This window comes from Pholcus phalangioides, unplaced genomic scaffold, assembly GCF_987345545.1.
Source record: "Pholcus phalangioides strain wild (caught in Gottingen) unplaced genomic scaffold, Ppha-v1.0 ptg000015l_1, whole genome shotgun sequence".
Taxonomy (NCBI): Eukaryota; Metazoa; Arthropoda; class Arachnida; order Araneae; family Pholcidae; genus Pholcus; species Pholcus phalangioides.
Genome location: NW_028301608.1, coordinates 25,262,895 through 25,281,815, shown reverse-complemented (window position 1 = coordinate 25,281,815; position 18,921 = coordinate 25,262,895). Strand labels below are relative to the sequence as shown.

General features: G+C 37.4%; 1 protein-coding gene across 1 annotated transcript in view; it reads left to right on the top strand.

Annotated features, from left to right (window-relative positions):
• The first annotated feature begins 7,166 nt into the window (after positions 1-7,166).
• ple (tyrosine hydroxylase ple) overlaps positions 7,167-18,921 on the top strand; it is a 45,145-nt gene continuing 33,390 nt past the window's right edge. Inside the window, exon 1 of the mRNA XM_089243246.1 lies at positions 7,167-7,353. Within this exon, the coding sequence (XP_089099372.1) occupies positions 7,291-7,353 (63 nt within the window). The 5' untranslated portion in view covers positions 7,167-7,290. The remainder of the gene's footprint in view (positions 7,354-18,921) is intronic.

Here is an 18,921-nt window from a genome sequence, read left to right as displayed (position 1 = left end):
GGATTTGGCCATCTTTTCCCCTTTTTTCGGTAATTTTCTCACATTTCGGAGGGGGGGACCAGACCCCCAAGACCCCCCCCCCCTCGCTACGCCCTTGCCTTCTTGGGTCTACGGGAATTCTTCCATTGCCAAGTTTGATCAACTGATGTGAAAATAATAGCAGTGCCGAGTCATTTTGCAGTTGAACTCGCATGTTGGTGGATAATGATAATTTTTTAGCTTCGTGCCAGAGTGTTGATGTCCTAACGAACTCGAGGCGACCACCGATAGACAGCACCTTCACTTCAAACCCATCTCACTAATGGCAGTAAATTGCAATGTAGCGATATGGCCAGAGTTGGTGTTTGGTGAAGTAGAGTGCTGATGATTTGAGGCAAGCATTGAGTTCATCAGCTGGCGTTGAACATTTTTATTCCCTGTTTTATCGTCGTAGTTGTTGTTCTCTGTTGTTAGTGACCTCATATGTCCAGCTTCTGCAGCGGATATTATTTAAACTCCTTTTAAGCACTTTTTAAATTGAAACTATACCTCAACGATGGGTGGTTGATGAGATAAAGGCCACATTAGCACTTACAGGACACCCTGTATACATGCAAGCAAAAATATCTGGCGCTTCCCGGGTTTTTTTTAATTACTGGGAGGATTGGAAAAGTGACAAACCATTATAAAGGAATAAACTGTTATGATGGTAGCGTTAAAGATGTGACAAACTATTGTAAAGGCATATACATGTCTGAAATGCATTGGTGGAAACCACGGTAACCAAAGTAAACGTTCCGAAAGTGATTGTTGAGGCCCCCAAAACCATTGTTGCCCGACAGTTTTTCGCCCATTTCGGGCATTTGCCCAGCTCTGACGAACTTTTAAAGTAGCCTACGGCTCAATCCCGGACCTGTTTGGTATATATGCAAAATCTGGCGACGATCGGTCTAAAACTGTAGATTTGTATAAAGAGCATACATACATACATACATACTTTCACATTTATATATAAGATTTCATCTGGTGATTTTGTGAAAACTTTTATCAGCTGAGATTAAAGGATGATTTCGGTCATGATTACAGCATTCTTCCCACCCCCCCCCCCCAAAGAGCATAACTTTTACTATTATCTACGTGTGTATCCTTCCATTTGTCATAAAAATGAAAAATCTAGGGAAATAAGAGCTAACTGATATAAATATCACTGATAAAACTAACGGGAACATTCCCTCATTTAGAGCGAAATCCTTCGATCATATTTTAATATATTACCTACAGTAGATTTAAACAGTAGTTTAATATATTACCTACAGACACAGACATAAAATGAATACAGGATGGATACAAAAAAGTCCGTAGATACTTTAAAAATGAATAAAAACCGGAAAAATTACCCAAATTAAAAAAACGGTTTGCAGGGTTAGCATCACTAGGTCACGGGAATTTTTTTAAGACAGGAAAAAAGAATAACTCAAAAAACAGCCGATAGATGAAGCTGGTACGAGCGACTTCAATGGAAGTATGCAAATGAGACGGTTATAAGAACTTGCGCTCCTAATCCACAGCCAGTTCAACGTTGTAAACAGTGTATATGAACAAGGATGCTGAGTACGAAGGATAAAGCTTAGTTAGCGAAGTTGTTTTACGTGAACCAGGAATCAGACAAAAATTGCCTTGCGTAAATTCCGAGTTCAAAAGAATGTGAGGACTGGAAAAGGACCTTTAATAGCGATAGGCCTCATAAAGCTTGCTTAGCGGTTTGAGTAAACTGGAACGGCTAGAGGATCGTGTAATAGCCGGACGACCACGTTTAAGAAAGGCACGTTCGCCGCGTGTTGCAGCCGAAATGGAAGCGTTATCGTCCGACTCAGCTGCAGGAGTCAGCAGTGCTCGTGAAGCTGCCGAACGCTTGGGCTTTCCACCATCCTCGGTACGCATTATTCTTCATGGGATTGTTGATCTGTACCCATACAGATTGCAGTCGTGCCATGAAGAATGAGAGCCAATCTTCCCGTTAAAAAGGCTCGCCCCAGAGAGCAACAGGCCTACTACGATACATTCATTCAATCATTACACTTCACTCGTGGTTAGCAAAATTGATGGCAGATGGAAGCACTACACATAACAAAGCATTACACAGAAACAAATTTCTCGTTAGGTTCACAACACGTGCAAGCACATTCCAACATCTACAAGTCCATTAGAAATTCCGTAGAGGAATATATGCGAGATGCATGTACGGTCAAGTAGTAGTAGTAGTAGTAGAGAAGAGCCACGCGCGTGCTCTTGTTGGCACACAACGCTTGAACTATAAAGAAAGACTTGATTTCTTGAGTACGTTTGCATTGGAGGAATGCACTTACCGGTAGGGGCCGCTGTGGTGGTCGAGTGGTCATAGTGACGGACTCGCATCGCGGGGACCCGGGTTCGGGCCCCACCGTCGCCACAGTGGTGGTCCGCTGAAGTTGGTTTTCTGTGGTTCCCAACTTCGAGGAGCAAATGCGAGTCGATCTCCCCGTTAAAAAGTCTCGCCACAGAGAGCAACAGGCCTACAAACAGTACAAATATACAGTCACTACACATCACTCACTTCACTTCTGAGATATAAATGGCAGCACTGAAAAATCATACACAACACTAGATACTCACTCAGACTGTTAGGTACACACACTTACAATTCCGGCACAACTCGCTAGGTAGTAAATTGCCTATGGCAATAGACCTGAGTTGTGCTCGGTATAAAAAAAAAAAAATTTACCGGTAGGGGGATAAGATCGAGGTGTTCAAAATTTTCAACAGGATGGATAGGATGGACCATGAGTTGTTAATACACCGTGAATCAACTGCTTCGACAAGGGGACACCAGTATCGTTTAGTAAGGGAAAATTCCAGGTTGAGGTGTAAGTGGGAATTTTTCCCACTAAGGGTTGTTAATAAATGGAATACCTTACCTCCGGGTGTCGTGAATTCTAACACAATAAACAGTTTAAAAAAGAAGTAAGATAAACATAGTGGATAAATCGGGAAACTATACATACTTAGATAAGTCGACCATAATTTTGCTATGGGCAGATTAGTATATACTATTAATTACTTTTTAGATATATGCTTTTATATTGGGATGCTGTGTTTTGGTTATATTTGGCATCCATATTTTTTACGGGCATCTTTTTTTCAGTAACCTCGTTGGCCAATTTGCCTGTTGTGGCCTTTGTATTTGTATTAGTTGATGAATAAAATTCAGCTGGTGGTTCCAATGTGTAAAGTAGTTTTTGCACAACATTTCAATTTTTGGTACAACGAAGAAAGTAGCTTCACGGCAACTTCTTTACTAGCCAGACCACATTGAATTTCTAACCGATAACCAGCCCTGCAGGGCCGACGGTCGGTATGCGAATAACCAGGAAGGTCTATGAAGAGGAGAAATGTGAGACACTGTATTTACTGTTAATTAGTGTGGAAGTGTAATGAGTGAGAAGATGAGTACAGTCCAATTTAGGTCGTCAGACTAGAGAACAGTGCTGCCACAACCTCACAATGCCATCCTCAACGAACAGTTCATCACACATGACACAACCATTTCAACATACAGACCAGTTCAACACTACACTTGGGTGGAAAAATGGGGATAAAACACTACATGGATGGCAACTTCTTTAACGCTTGCGGAGGATAAATATTTCAAAATAGCGATGTTTATATTAAACACAATCGAAAGAACAAACACCGATGAGGAACTTCAAAATACATGTAATTAGAAGGCGAATTTTGCGGGAAATATATAAAGTATATAGTTGTAGGTGTTTCTGAATATCCTGAAAAATATCATTATAGAGGGATCTATCGTTATATCGAGTGTAGTGGTTGCGAGGTTTAGAAAATTATGTTACCGCGCTATCAGACTCGGGAAAGCCATTTTTATTTTATGTAACCAGCTGTCGATTGCGCTATTTAACATTTCCGAGAAGCGAACTATTACGTCGAGTGTTATTTTCTATGACTACTTTTATTATTCCTTAATAGATGTAGATCAAATACACGAGCGTTCTTCATTTCCGATCATGTTATAGGTTAAATCCACCTTCAAAATATTCACTTTTCTGCTTTTCCAACTTATCAGGGCTACACAGCTGTCTCCTTATACTTATTTGAAATCAATTGCTATCTCAAATTTTCAATTAGACGTAACTTTTTTATAATTATTTTTAGCTGTTTCTTTCATGTCTGTCATGATTAAATATGTAATAAAGTTTTGAATTTTCATGACCACATCAATGATTTGGAATTTTTTCATTTAAAAGCCATATTCAAAATTCTGCCAAGTAATTATTTAGAGCAGCGGTTCCCAAATACTTTTCGTCGGAGATTCCCTCTAGAAATCTGGGTGTCTGCTATAGACCCCCATTTATAGCAGCAGAAACTACAACTATCTATCAGCGAAAATGTTCTCAACAAATGCACGGCATTTTACCCAGTGCAGTGGAACTTCGGTTAACGAGCGGTTTGATTAACGAGCAAAAGTTTTGATGCGCTTTGTTTATTTATTTAACTGAGCTAATGATTTCGCCCACACATGTGTTATGGAATTGTGGGTAATATTCTCCCCCACAGCCTCCGGTAAGCATTCCTCACTTGGAAAATTAGCACACGTTGCGAGTGTGAATACTTACGATACGATACTATAATACAATACGATACGATACTCTATTTTTTATTAGATGTATGTGGACTTAAAGTTTTTTCTTTACACATACATACACATTCCAAGATGTATCGATTCGTTAGAAGTTCCACAAAGGAACGTGGGCGAGGTGCATGTTTGGTTCAGTGGTAGTAGTAGTAGTCGTGTCATGTACTTTTACCAGCGGATACTGTATGGAGGGAAGCATTTGCGAGGTGGACTTTCTCCAAAATCGAACAGAATCCCACCCGAGTCTTTAACATCTTGTTGACAAATGAATCTCATTTTTCACTTCATGGCTTAAACAGTTAGTGGCTTAACAGTCTTCATGGCTTAAACATACAATTAATATCCATAACTGTCGCATCTGGGTGACGTCTAATACACGCGAGTACACGCAGAAACCACTACTGGTCAAATTTATCGACCTGGGCTTCCCGGAGCATTTTATATTAATCTTCCACAGCTATCTTTCAGAAAGAACTTTCAGAGTCAAAAATGGGAAAACATCAAGTGTGCACCCAGTGAGAGCCTCGGTTCCACAAGGGTCTTGTTTAGGCACCGAAGCTCTTTATATTTTATATTATTGGCATTCCTGCTCCTCAGGTAGGGATCATAGCACTTTTTGCGGACGATGTCATCATACTCACCAATCATGGGAAATCTAAGAAATGCCGTAAAAATCTTCAAGAAATCGTAGAGGATATTGAGGATTGGTGTGGCATCAACGCCATTGAACTGAACCACAACAAGTGCCAATTTATTTGGTTCACGAGAAAAGCGGACCCAGGAAACGCTCCCATCTACATCGGTGGCAAGGCCATGAAACCAGTAAGAAAAGTAAAATACCTAGGCTGTATTCTGGACCGGCCAATGACTTTTGGTCCGCAGATTGACTATGTCAGGAACAAGGCCACCCAAGCCCTAGGCATGCTCTCTAAAATCACATTTCCTGAAGCTCATCTCTCTTTAAAGAATAAAGTCATAATATATAAATCTACACTTCGACCAAATATGGCATATGCAGCCCCCGTCTGGGCCTACGCAAGTCATAGCAACATGCAAAAGCTACAATCTCAGTGAAACAAGATCCTAAGGTCTCTTGTGAGGGCACCTAAATTTTTACATGGAGCTGACATCAGGAAAGACCTGGGTGTACCCCTTATACTGGACTTCATCAAGGAGCTACCTACAAACTAGAAACCCAGTCAGTATCGCATACTGACTGGGCACTCTACTGATCTTATAAAGTGAATTATGTATTCTATTATTGTTTTTGTTAGAGTCGTTTTTGAGACAAATTAAAAAAAGGAATATGTAAAAAAAAGAGAATTATAAAAAATAATAATAAATAAATAGAAAAAAGATATAGTGGAAAAAATTTATACTTATATTGCGCATTTCTATTTCGATTGTTCTGTGTGTGAATAATTTATATCCTTTTATATCCTATTTTATCTATACTTTGCCACTAGTATATCATACTCATTCTTATATCCGTATATGTGTTACCTCTATATCTTATATGTGTTGTATGTGTTACCTCTGTATATTATACGTTTTTCCCCTAATTGTGATCTTTCGGAGTGCATCGGTTGTTTCCTCTGCGCAAACACGCCCACACACTCATGCTTTACACATACCACAAACTTGTCTTTCTTCTTCACAACACCTGAGAAAGGTAATTTGTAAGTCGTCAGAAAGCCTCATTGGGCTGGGAAACGACGAAATGAATTCTGTTGTGTTCTTCCGGTACTCTTTTCCTTTACAAAAAATTTAAAAAATATTTTAAATTTTTTGTAAAGGAAAAGGGTACCGGAAGAACACAACAGAATTTATTTTTATCATCTTGGGAGAGGGGGCCTGCAGACCCGTAACTAGGCTGGGGAAACCGGGGCCCCAAGCCGAATGGGGGCCCCAAAAAGGTTTACATTTGTTTTGCATAATAATAACCCTTTCAAGTAAGTACCCTCCCCGTTAAGTATTTATTCAAAATTTTTTACATTCCCGCATGTACCGATTCGTTGGGGGTTCCGCGGGGGGGGGGGTGGGCGGGGTGCATGTGTGGTGTAGCAGTAGTAGGTAGGGCCTCCAAAAAATGGCTCAGGGGATCCATGATGTTCTTAAGTCAGCCACCTCGTTGGGCAATTTGCCTGTTGTGGCGTTGTATTTGTATTTGTATAAAGAGGAGCCCCCAAAGAAAAGTCTGACCCTGGGCCCGAGAAAGCACACTATGGCCTTGGGACCAGTCCCCTCTCCCCCAAAGACACCTATGATAAAAACATGTTTTAGATGAAAAAATAAATATTAACAACCCCCCCCCCCCCGAGAAATATTCTACTTACGCCTATGTTGACGTGAGTGTGATCCCCGCCTCAGATTGATCTTTAATCTAACAGGTTGGATATGGAAGATCAGGGAGATTGAAATGTGATTGGCCATCGCCACTTGATTAGGCTCCTCCTACTTCTCTTTTTCTCTTCAAGGGAATCTGTTGCTCCTTCGTCTTAAATAGTTTTTGCTCTTCTTAAGATATCTCAGCTCTTCCGAATCTCTCCAAACATTCTTTCAACATCTCGGAACCTTGATCTCAAGAAGAAAGGAAAAAAATACATATATAAGAAAACATGAGTGTGGCAACTGTGGCTCCTCGTAAGCGTCTTGTTTCCATCAAAAGTTACAGTATTGAGGTAATTATGACTTAATTTTTGAATTTATATTCAATTTATACAGTTATTTATATTCATTTTTTTTGTTAAATTTCTACTCACTTTCAAGATGTTATTTTGGAAATAAATTAATTTTGAAATTCAATAAGTGTATAGATTCAGTCTTTATTCTGAAATAATTGCTATGTTTTTTACCTAATTATATTCACATAGTCGGAATTATTTGATTTCAAAAATTTGTAATTATACAATATATGTCAAATGATATATATATATATAATTATTATATATATATATATCGTCCCTCATTCCAGAAGCTTGAATGTGCGAATTTCCAAGACGTGGGAAATGACGCTCACATGTTACGAGTGGCATTTCCCTAAAATCCCGAGTTTTAAAAGGCGTTAAATATTCGCGTTTCTGACAGAACTTACATCGCCAAATATAAGGGATCCAACCAGTTGATAAATACAAAAAGTGCAAATTTGTGCATTAATGCTTCTGGCATGAGGGACGATACGTATAATTATCTTTTTTTTTTAGCGAATTGACTTTTAGAAACTTTTTTTAGATGTTCTATAGAAATAATTCTAATAAATATTCCACTAAAAATAAATTAAATCTACTCCAAACAAATTCTACTGAAAATAAATATCCTAAAAATTACTTTTTTTCTAAATAATTTTTATTGGAATTTTTTATACGTAATTATGAGTCTCATAAGGGGCCATTCAAGTATTACGTCAGCATCTATGGGGAGGAGGGGGTTTCCGATTTGCTGATGACAACGGGGGAGGGGGTTTGGATAATGCTTTAAGTCATCAACCCCCCTTTATGAAAATATGAACTCTTTTTACTGGCATCTTACTCGGTGCGCCTAAAACTAGAAAAATTTCGATAGTTTGTGGGCCCTTGAAGTAACATTCCCCCACTATTGATAAGTGCCCTACAGAGCCACTTTAGTGATCTCTAAATGTTTCATGGATACAATAGATCTGGACATGTGTCCGGGCCGCTTAAGTGCTCTGGAACTGCACCACTCATCACTCAAGTGCTCCGTAATTATATGCCGTGGATCACTTAAATAATCTGAGAATGTGCCACGGATAGCTTGAGTGATGTAGAACCGCACTGGGGGCCACTTAAGTGCTGTAAAACTACGTCGCATGTCCCTCAAGAGATCTCTAAATGTGTCACGGATCGTTTAAATGCGCTGGAAATGTACCACGGGACACTTGGGCGATTTGTAAATGTGCCGCTTAGTTCATTTTTACAAAATTAGGTTTCAGGAGAGCAGGCCGCATCAGATAACTCCCAGTCGTATTTGGTCCGCGAGCCAATTGCCTTTATGCGATTTGTCATTATATGGCTTAAAGGATGGGTCGCAATGAATTTATTAAAGATAAATTTTGAGTTCATAGCCTTTAAATAACATTGAAATTAACAGAAATTGGTTATAATGACATATCAAAGTATTTTCTTTTGAAATTTTAATTTAAAAAAATATTTCTTGCATTGAAAAAGTTCATTTTTAATCGTCGGGGGGGGGGCACGAGCCCCTCTATTCCCCCGTGCACGTCGTCTCTGATCCCACCAATATGCGTCAGGATTCGGAGGGGCAGAGCTGATGACGAAATTTTGCTGGCAAGGGGGAGGAGGGGGTCAGAGTTTTGCTGATTTTTGCTGACGGCGGGGGGGGGGGGATGTCAAAAATGTCTAAAAATTTGCTTACGTAATACTTGAATGGCCCCTAACTCTTATCATCAGTCAATTTAATTAATCGAGCGGCGAATTATTATTGAATTCTAAATTAATGATCTAAAAATAAAATTCGCAAACATAAAAAAAATATGTTCAAATGAAATTTTTTAAAAGTTTTCACTAATAAAATTTTTTTTAAAGAAATCTGATTGTTGGGGGAAAACGGGATCACTTGTATTTTTAAAACAATTCTGTACCCTAATATCTTGATAGTAATAGAGTATTTTTGTAAATTGCGACCCTGGATGCACAAATGTAGTGGGTGCTTTTCTCCTTTCTCCACCGTAGAAATTTTTTTTAACCCCAAGGGAGTTCAGCCCTGACTTACAGGATTGCATATGGTTTAAGTTAGAAATATGGTGAACAAAAACTTTGTTGGCTTCCATCGGAGGGCATCACTCAAAAGTTGAATTTCCATGGGGTTTTTAGGATCGCTTCCAGGAGAAAGTGCCTCCGGAAAAGTTGTGATTCATCACATAAAATTTAGTAATAAAATTATGGAAAAAATTGTATGTGAAGATGAATATACCCTGCATCATCTATTATATTTCTTCATAAGAAAATAACTAAATAAAAAAAATATTCAAAATTCTGAAAAAAAATATTTGCTAACATTTATGTTTTTTACATGTTTTTTGAGTATAAAAATATAAAAACATCTTGAAAATTCCAAAAAATGAATGCTCGAGTCTGAAAGGGTTATTCAAATCTGATCAACTTTGATACACGTATGTTTGTATACCCGTCTGAAATTGGTATCAATCGATATTATATATCCTGTTATAATTAGTCAGTGTGACTGCATAAATTAATCATGGTAAATTGGCATTATTGTATGATTGTATAGTTGTATTTCGAATGAGGAATATAATAAGTTTCACATGACTCGGAAAATACATTTATAGGCTTAGTTTTCAGATATAATTTATTTATTTATAAAATATTGTTGTCCTTGTAGCCTATACAAGAGATTGCTGTTGAATATGACATAGATATTGTTTGTTATTGTACAAAGAACTAGTGATAGCGGGAGAGTCGACAATATAGCTGGGGGATAATTTCTAATAATTTTTAGTGATTGGCTATATATTGGATAATTTCTACTGATTGCTTTAAATACAGCTTCTTTCCTTATACCATTGGTGAATGGAACACCAATGGTATAAGGAAAGAAGCTGTATTTAAAGCAATCAGTAGAAATTATCCAATATATAGCCAATCACTAAAAATAAAACGGATCAGCCATGTCATCTCAACAAGTGGGTCTAGAATTCCGAATCTCAAATAGGGACCTGCGTCCCAGAAATTTTCAAAAAATGTTTATCCTTTCTGAACTTCTGGTAGTTTTTTTGACTTTTCAAACTTAATTTTATTGTTGAAAAAATTATGTTTTATCTCTGAAAAAAAAGTTAAATTTTTAACAGAAGTTGAAAAGAACCTGTCAGTAATGTTGAGGGTGTGGGGATCCGGTGTATTATTGCTAAAAAGCATGTTTTGGCCCAATGTCGCGGTAGAGAGAAAAGGGGTGGATGATGTTGACAAATGTATTGAAATCTCTCCGCGAACATAATAAAATATTTATTTGAACAATTATTACGACGCTCGTATGTCCTCGATGTATCATTACTAATGATACATCGAGAACATACGAGAAGCTGCCGCTGGCCGTGTCAGCCACGTGGCTTCGTATGAAAACTCTCTAGCTCTATTATACAGGCCATTCGGCTCTCTGGCCAAAACATTCTTTTTAGAAATAATACACCGGATCCCCACAGGAAAACGAAATCTGTCAACCTAACCGGCTTACGGTCTCAGTGGGGAGTACTGTGGGGATCCGGTGTATTATTGCTAAAAAGCATGTTTTGGACCAGAGAGCCGAATAACCTGTAGCTGTACAATAGAGCTAGAGAGTTTTCATACGAAGCCATGTGGTTGACACCTTAGAGGAGAAATAATATAGTATTTATTGAATTATATAATAATAATAATAATTATATAATAATATCTTATATTTCTTCTCAATGGCTGACACGACCAGCGACAGCTCGCTCGTATGTTCTCGATGTATCATTACCCTTTCTTGTCTTGGTGGTAAAATGATTGTTCAAATAAATATTTTATTATGTTCGCGGAGAGATTTCAATATATTTGTCAACATCATCCACCCCTTTTCTCTCTACCGCGACATTGGGCCAAAACATGCTTTCTAGCAATAATACACCGGATCCTCACACCCTCAACATTACTGACAGGTTCTTTTCAACTTCTGTTAAAAATTTAACTTTTTTTTTCAGAGATAAAACATAATTTTTTCAACAATAAAATAAAGTTTGAAAAGTCAAAAAAACTACCAGAAGTTCAGAAAGGATAAACATTTTTTTTAAATTTCTGGGACGCAGGTCCCTATTTGAGATTCGGAATTCTAGACCCACTTGTTGAGATGACATGGCTGATCCGTTTTATTTTTAGTGATTGGCTATATATTGGATAATTTCTACTGATTGCTTTAAATACAGCTTCTTTCCTTATACCATTGGTGAATGGAACAAATTCCCCAGCTATATTGTCGACTCTCCCACTATCACTAATTCTTTGTACTATAACAAACAATATCTATGTCATATTCAACAGCAATCGCTTGTATAGGCCTACAAGGACAACAATATTTTATAAATAAATAAATTATATCTATTTTCGACCCCTTTTCTCTCTACCGCGACAAGGGCACGGGTTTCTGAACTCGTTAAGATGGCCCTGGTGTTGAATTAGATACGAAAATATGTGTGGATAGATACAAATAAATCAAATACAAATGTTTTTAAGCGAAAAGGATGAAAACAGCTTGATATATACCTTGGAACTAAACTGAAGCACCTGGAACTAAACATGCAGGTTATCAGCAAATGATTGCGTGATAAACCACTTTATAAAATTGTTCCAGATAAAGCTGCCTATTTGATATTTAAATTTTTGACCTGAAAAAGTATGAAAACAAAAGAACGAATATATTGTTGTTTCAAAATATTTGAAAAACTTCAGTAACTTTGAATGAAACAATTGAATCAAAATCCTGAAAAGTTTTCCAAGTTCATAAAATAATTGAGTTATTGCTCCTCTAAACCAGTGGTTCTCAAATGGGGTGCCTGGACCCTCCACTGGCCAATTGAAGAATTATAGAAATAATCTAATATTAAGTTGAAAAAATAAATAAATTGCTAAAAAAAGAAAAATTTTAATTAAATTAACGCGCAAAAGCACCGATGCCACATTAGTAGACTGCACCAGTAATATTGTTATGATTTGGAAGTTTTATTCCTTTTGCAGTCCAGTAATTTAGTCCAGTGCTTTAACATCAGATTTACTAATACATACTGGATAAAATGCCCTCCATTTGTTGAGAACATTTTCGCTGGTAGATGTTTCTAGTTTCTGCTGGTATAAATCGGGGTCCATAGCAGACACCCGGATTTCTGGACGGAATCCATGACGAAAAGTATTTAGGAACCGCTGCTTTAAATCATTACTTGGCAGAATTTTGAATATGGTTTTTAAAAGAAAAAATTCCAAATCATTGAAGTGGTCATGAAAATTCAAAACCTTATTGTATATTTAATTATGACACATAATTGTGATATAAAAAACAGCTAAAAAATAATTATAAAAAAAATTACGTTTTAATTTTTTACCAATTGGAATTGGAAATTTGAGATAGCAATTGATTTCAAATAAGTATAAGGGGACAGCTGTGTAGCCCTGATAAGTTGGAAAAGCAGAAAAGTGAATATTTTGAAGGTGGATTTAACGCATCACATGATCGGGAATGAGGGACGCTTGTGCACTTGATTTGCATCTATTAAGGAATAATAAAAGTAGTCATAGAAAATAACACTCGACGTAATACTTCCCTTCTTGGAAATGTAATATAGCGCAACCGACAGCTGGTTACATAAAATGAAGATGGCTTTCCCGAGTCTGATAGCGCGGTAACATAATTTTCTAAACCTCGCAACAACTACACTCTATATAACGATAGATCCCTCTATAATGATATTTTTCAGGATATTCAGAAACACCTACAACTATATACTTTATATATTTCCCGTAAAATTCGCCTTCTAATTACATGTATTTTGAAGTTCCTCATCGGTGTTTGTTCTTTCGAGTGTGTTTAATATTGTCGCGTAGTTTTATTAAATGCTAGCTATAATACCCGGCGTTGCCCGGTTTTTCTTCAATGAGACTGTTTGGATCAGGTGATATCTCCCTCTTTCTTTGAGGGACATGCAAACCGTGTCTAAGTTAACCAATATGGCGACTTCCTGCGCGACTTCATGAAAGAAACAAATCTAGATTTAAAAAGAAACGTAAAAATAAATATATATATTGTCTCTTTTTTTAAAGGGTGCTAGGTATTTCGATCCCCCCCCCCCTTTGAACTTCAAGTTATCCATCTCTGCCTGTTTCTGCTTCAAAAAATGCTTAATTAAAGCTGTGGAATTTTTAGTTAATTTTAAAACAACCTGAACTATATGAATTTATGCAGTTGAATATTAAAAGACAATACGGAGACATTAATTTTCATGCTTGAGAAGATATTAATAAACATTTGAAATCAATGTTATTGCCTGGATATCCAACTAGAAAGCAGGTCCTAGGCTAATTGCTTCATATTTAATCTCCTGGGCTTCGTATATCTCTAAGCGAACTCAATATTTCAAAAATCGAGAATTCTATACAATTTTTAAAATTATTGATGTGACAGAAAACCCCACCAAATTTCCGCATTTCTATATTAAAATCGGCAATTTTAACACTGATTTCTATGAGGATCACCCTTTTCCTGACCGTCAAAGCGATGCTGATGATGATTACGACGCCATTCATAAAACCTCATTGCTGGGAATATTGAAAATGTGGCAAACCATTATAAAGACATAAATATTATACATATACTGAGAGCGTTGAAGAAATGACAAACCATTGTCATATACACGTGTTAAACGCATTCCTAGGGAACCACGGTAACCAAAGTAAACGTTCCGAAAGTAATTGTTGAGGCCCCAAAACCATTGTTGCCCGGCAGTTTTTCGCCCATTTCGGGCATTTGCCCAGCTCTGACGAACTTTTAAAGTAGCCTACGGTTCAATCCCGGACCTGTTTGGTATATATGCAAAATCTGGCGACGATCGGTCTAAAACTGTAGATTTGTATAAAGAGCATACATACATACATACTTTCACATTTATATATAAGATAAAATTTTAAATCAATTTTATATATATATATTCATGCCATTTATATATATAGATTCGTTACAGAGCAATTACAAACAGAGTCACAATCCAACAAGAACACAAAAACATATCGGAACATCTCCCGATGGTCTTTACCAGTTTAAAGTCATGCTTTTTGGGCTCTGCAACGCACCCGCTACATTCGAGAGAATGATGGACAGTTTACTCAAAGGACTGAAATGGCATATTTGTCTATGTTATCTGGATGACGTAATAGTTTATGGATCAACTTTTGAAGAACATCTTTCACTTTTGAGACTGGTAATGAAATGTATAAAAAGAGATGGATTAACTTTAAACCATAAGAAATTCTGTTTCGGACAGAAGAAACTCAAGATTCTTGGTCACCTAATGGATAAAGATGGAATTCATCCAGATCCAGCCAAGATAGAAGCCATCGAAAGATTTCCAATCCCGAAAAACATTTCTGACGTGAGGGGATTTTCGGGAATTTGTTACTACTACAGGCGCTTTATCAAGGATTTCTGTGTCATAGCTGCACCATTACATCGGTTGTTGAAGAAAAATGCAAAATTCATTTGGAAAGAGGAGCAACAATCATCATTCGATCAATTGGAATCATGTCTCACGAAACACCCAGTCCTTGGCCACTTCAAGCCCGAAGCAGAAACCCATATACATACGGACGCAAGTGGATATGGCGTAGGTGCGGTTCTTGTACAATTTCAAGATAGAAATGAAAAGCCGATCGCATACGCTTCTCGATCACTTTCAACAGCACAAAAGAATTATTCAATAACCGAGAAGGAATGCTTGGCCGTTGTATGGACTATAAACAAGTTTCGGTCATACCTGTTCGGACGCCCTTTCACAACCGTATCCGATCACCACTCTTTATGTTGGCTCGCCAATCTAAAGGATCCTTCTGGACGACTAGCGATATGGGCATTACGTCTGCAAGAGTATGACGTAACGGTTGTTTTCAAAAGTGGGAAGAAACATAGCGATGCTGACTGTCTTTCTAGGCACCCAGTACTTGAAGCAAAAGAAGAAGAAATAGCTGACGACATCCCATTTCTCAATGCCATTTCGAATTTTAAAGACGAACAATTAAAGGACTGTCAGTTACAAGTTATCCGAAAGAAGCTTGAAGAAATTGGTAGTTACCGAAATTTCCAGATACGGGATGGGATTTTGTATAAGAAGATCCACATCCCGAGAAGCAGAGCCTTACACAAGCCAATGCAAGCCGACTTTCAGCAAGTATTCATAATCTTCCTGGACCTCTGACGAGGAGTCGTTCTAAGCAGTTACAGCGAGCCGCTGACCATTTTAAGAGGGGAGATATGTGGCAAGAATAAAAAAAAATATGCCTTGTTAATGGCTGGTCTTTCAGTCGAGTTAATTAATGATACTTGAATATCTGTCCTATTTTGAGTCTTGCCACATATCTCTCCTCTTAAAATGTTCAGCGGTTATAAAAAACAGCTAAAAATGAAAAAAATTACGTCCAATTGGCAATTTGAGATAGCAATCGATTTCAAATAAGTATAAGAAGACAGCTGTGTATATCCCTGATAAGTTGGAAAAGCAGAAAAGTGAATATTTTGAAGGTGGATTTAACCTATAACATAATCGGAAATGAAGATAATCGTGTACTTGATCTGCATCTATTAAGGAATAATAAAAGTAGTCGCTGAAAATAGCACTCGACGTAATACCTCCCTTCTCGGAAATGTAATACGTCGCAACCGACAACTGGAATAATACATAAAATGAAGATGGCATTCCCGAGTCTGATAACAAGGTAATATAATTTTAATGACGTCGGAAATTTTGTTCAGCTTTTAAGAAATGCAGAATCCGTCGGAATAGATTTTTCTGATGTTATCCCCATTATATAACTACTTTCGTCCGTATTTCACTGAAATAAATGCGACGAAACCTCGCAACTACCTTCGATATAACGATAGATCCCTCTATAATGATATTTTTTGAGGAAATTTGGAAACACCTACAACGATATGCGTGATATTTCTCACAAAATCGCCTTGATGTCAAATAAGTATAAGGAGACAGCTGTGTAGCACTGATAAGTTAGAAAAACTTATCAGTGTAAATATTTTGAAGGGGGATTTAACCCATCACCCAGAATATATCATCCCCTTTTGTGGTAAATGCAGTAAAAGTTCGTTATAATGACAGTTCACTACCACGAATAAAATTTTCGTTGTAAGTGAAGATCCATTTTTTTTGCTCTGTCAGGTTATAAAATTGTAGAAAATTGCAGTTTTATTTGCATTGAGAAGTCTTTTAGGTCATTTTGTTCTAATGCCCGGCGAATGAACAGAACTCAGTCATGAAACTGATTTTTGGTCACACAGCTTTTGATTCTCCAAGTCATTTTTTGAAAGGAATTTCGATGAAAGCTATTCATCGACCAACTAAACAATTAAAGTTCTCAATTATTATATCATTGCCCTCTTCATGACTACATTTTTCCGCAAACCGAAAGATCTTTCTTTTATTATGATTTTTTACTCGACATTTGGAAATGTGTAAGATTTGGCCCCGTTTTCTCATAGTCAATGGAGGAGACAAAAGTCGAATAAAATCATCACATACCCTCTGTGTGTATAGTGAGGAAGTTCAAAACTAGGAGGGGGTGGTCAAAAAATTTGACTTTTCTGTGTCCATTCTTTAATAGAAATGCACTATGCCGGGCACTCCGGTTGACTCTGTCGTAGTAAAAGATATGATTGTGTGAGGCGACTATGTCCTATGCGCTACCAGGCGAGCAAGACTTCCTCCTTTCGGTTGGTCCTGCAGCTCGAATGCCATTTGGGTATCTGTCTGGTAGTTCAAGTTCAAGCTCGAATGCCAATGGCCAAGGGGGGGGCTTTATGGCATGTAATTTATATATTATTTATCTGGTTATTCCAGTGATCCTGCCAGCGGCGGTGCATCACTTCTCGGAGGATTGAGAAGTGGTCACTGGCAGGTATCAAAAGGCTATTGTCAATGTTAGTTGTTGTTCGAACTGCGTTGTCTTATCATTTGGGAATCACTCGTTATAGCGAGACTCTCGTTATAAGCCGTACTCGCTGTATCGGACTTTTACTGTATTAGTATGGTCTAGCGCCTACATGTTCAACCCACGTTCCGCGGGACAAATATTTCCTTCGGAATCAGTTAGTTCCAGGTTCTCAATCTGGAACATCTACAATCATCTGTGTCAGGCAAAATCTTACCTTCACCTCTAGCATGTTGCCTATTTATTGTGCAGCATTGCAGAAAAGAGCAGCTTCCTACACTATCAGGAATCTGCTCTACACTTGACTGATTATAAACATCAAGAAGCCATCGACTTTTTTTAACATCAGTGTGCACGTACCGAGTGAACCTTGTTTTTTTCGGTTTCTTCAATAAACAGAAAACTCCATTAACGTTGGAATTTCGTTCAGGGCTTACTTTTTTGTCGAGATAAAAGAAAAAAGTTCTAGAGTTCTCCACCAGGAGGCGTTTCTTGCTCTGGTTTTGCAGTGCATGTCTGATTTAATACAGATACAGCTTTGTTCCATAGCTCTATCTCTATCCATTCTCAAGTTATGAATATTTGAAGGTTTCCCATATAGTGATTTGTGCGCAGCCTCTCACAGTCATTTCATACTTCTCCAAATCATTTAGGGATGCCCAAGACCAAAAAGATGAATATAGAGCATGAGAATTCCGCATAAACTCAAAATGTGGTAAATACAGCCATGAGAGTGATTTTGTGGTTTAAAAATGGGGTAGGTGCCACATGATAAGACCGGAGAAAATGCTACCTGGTAGTATATGTGAGGGCTTTCCTATAATATTGTCTTCTGTATTGACTTTTCAACTTCAACCATTTCAGTTTCAATTATTGCGTGTGCATTACAAAGAAAAAAGAAACATTTGTTAGCGTCATCTGCTGTTGACTTAGAACACACCAGTTTCTGAATCGATGCATATTTTAGCGATATATTTATCTGTTTTTTTAGATATATTCATATTGTGAGTTATTATTTTGATAAAATTTGTTACAGTTAAGTCAATTAACTTTATTATTCTCTTTAATTAGAGAAATGTGATGCAGTTAGTTATCGGTTGATATGTCTTTTTTTATATTTAATTTGTGTTGATGAATAAAATTTGTGAGGTGATTCCAGATTAATGGGATCTTCCGGATTATGGACCCACTTTTCTTTATTTCCCAAGTTTTCAAATTTCAAACCAGCAACATCCCTCTTTGAACACTTTGATTCTCATTTCCCAGCAACATTATATGCATCATATTCATTTTCATTGGCTTAACCAATTGCTTGCAATAGACTTCTTCCCCCCCCCCCATCCCTGAGGATAACGCATGAAACATTGGTAGGAAAAAATACTAAAAGGGCATATATGGCCCTCTTTAAAACAATTGAAGCCCATTATTTTGGGGCTCGCCGCGTCTGCGTATTCTCAGCAACAAGCAATAAAAAGTTAAATATTAAGTACATTCTAAATGGTTATATCAGCCAGCTCAATGGCTGTTTTCGTATATGCC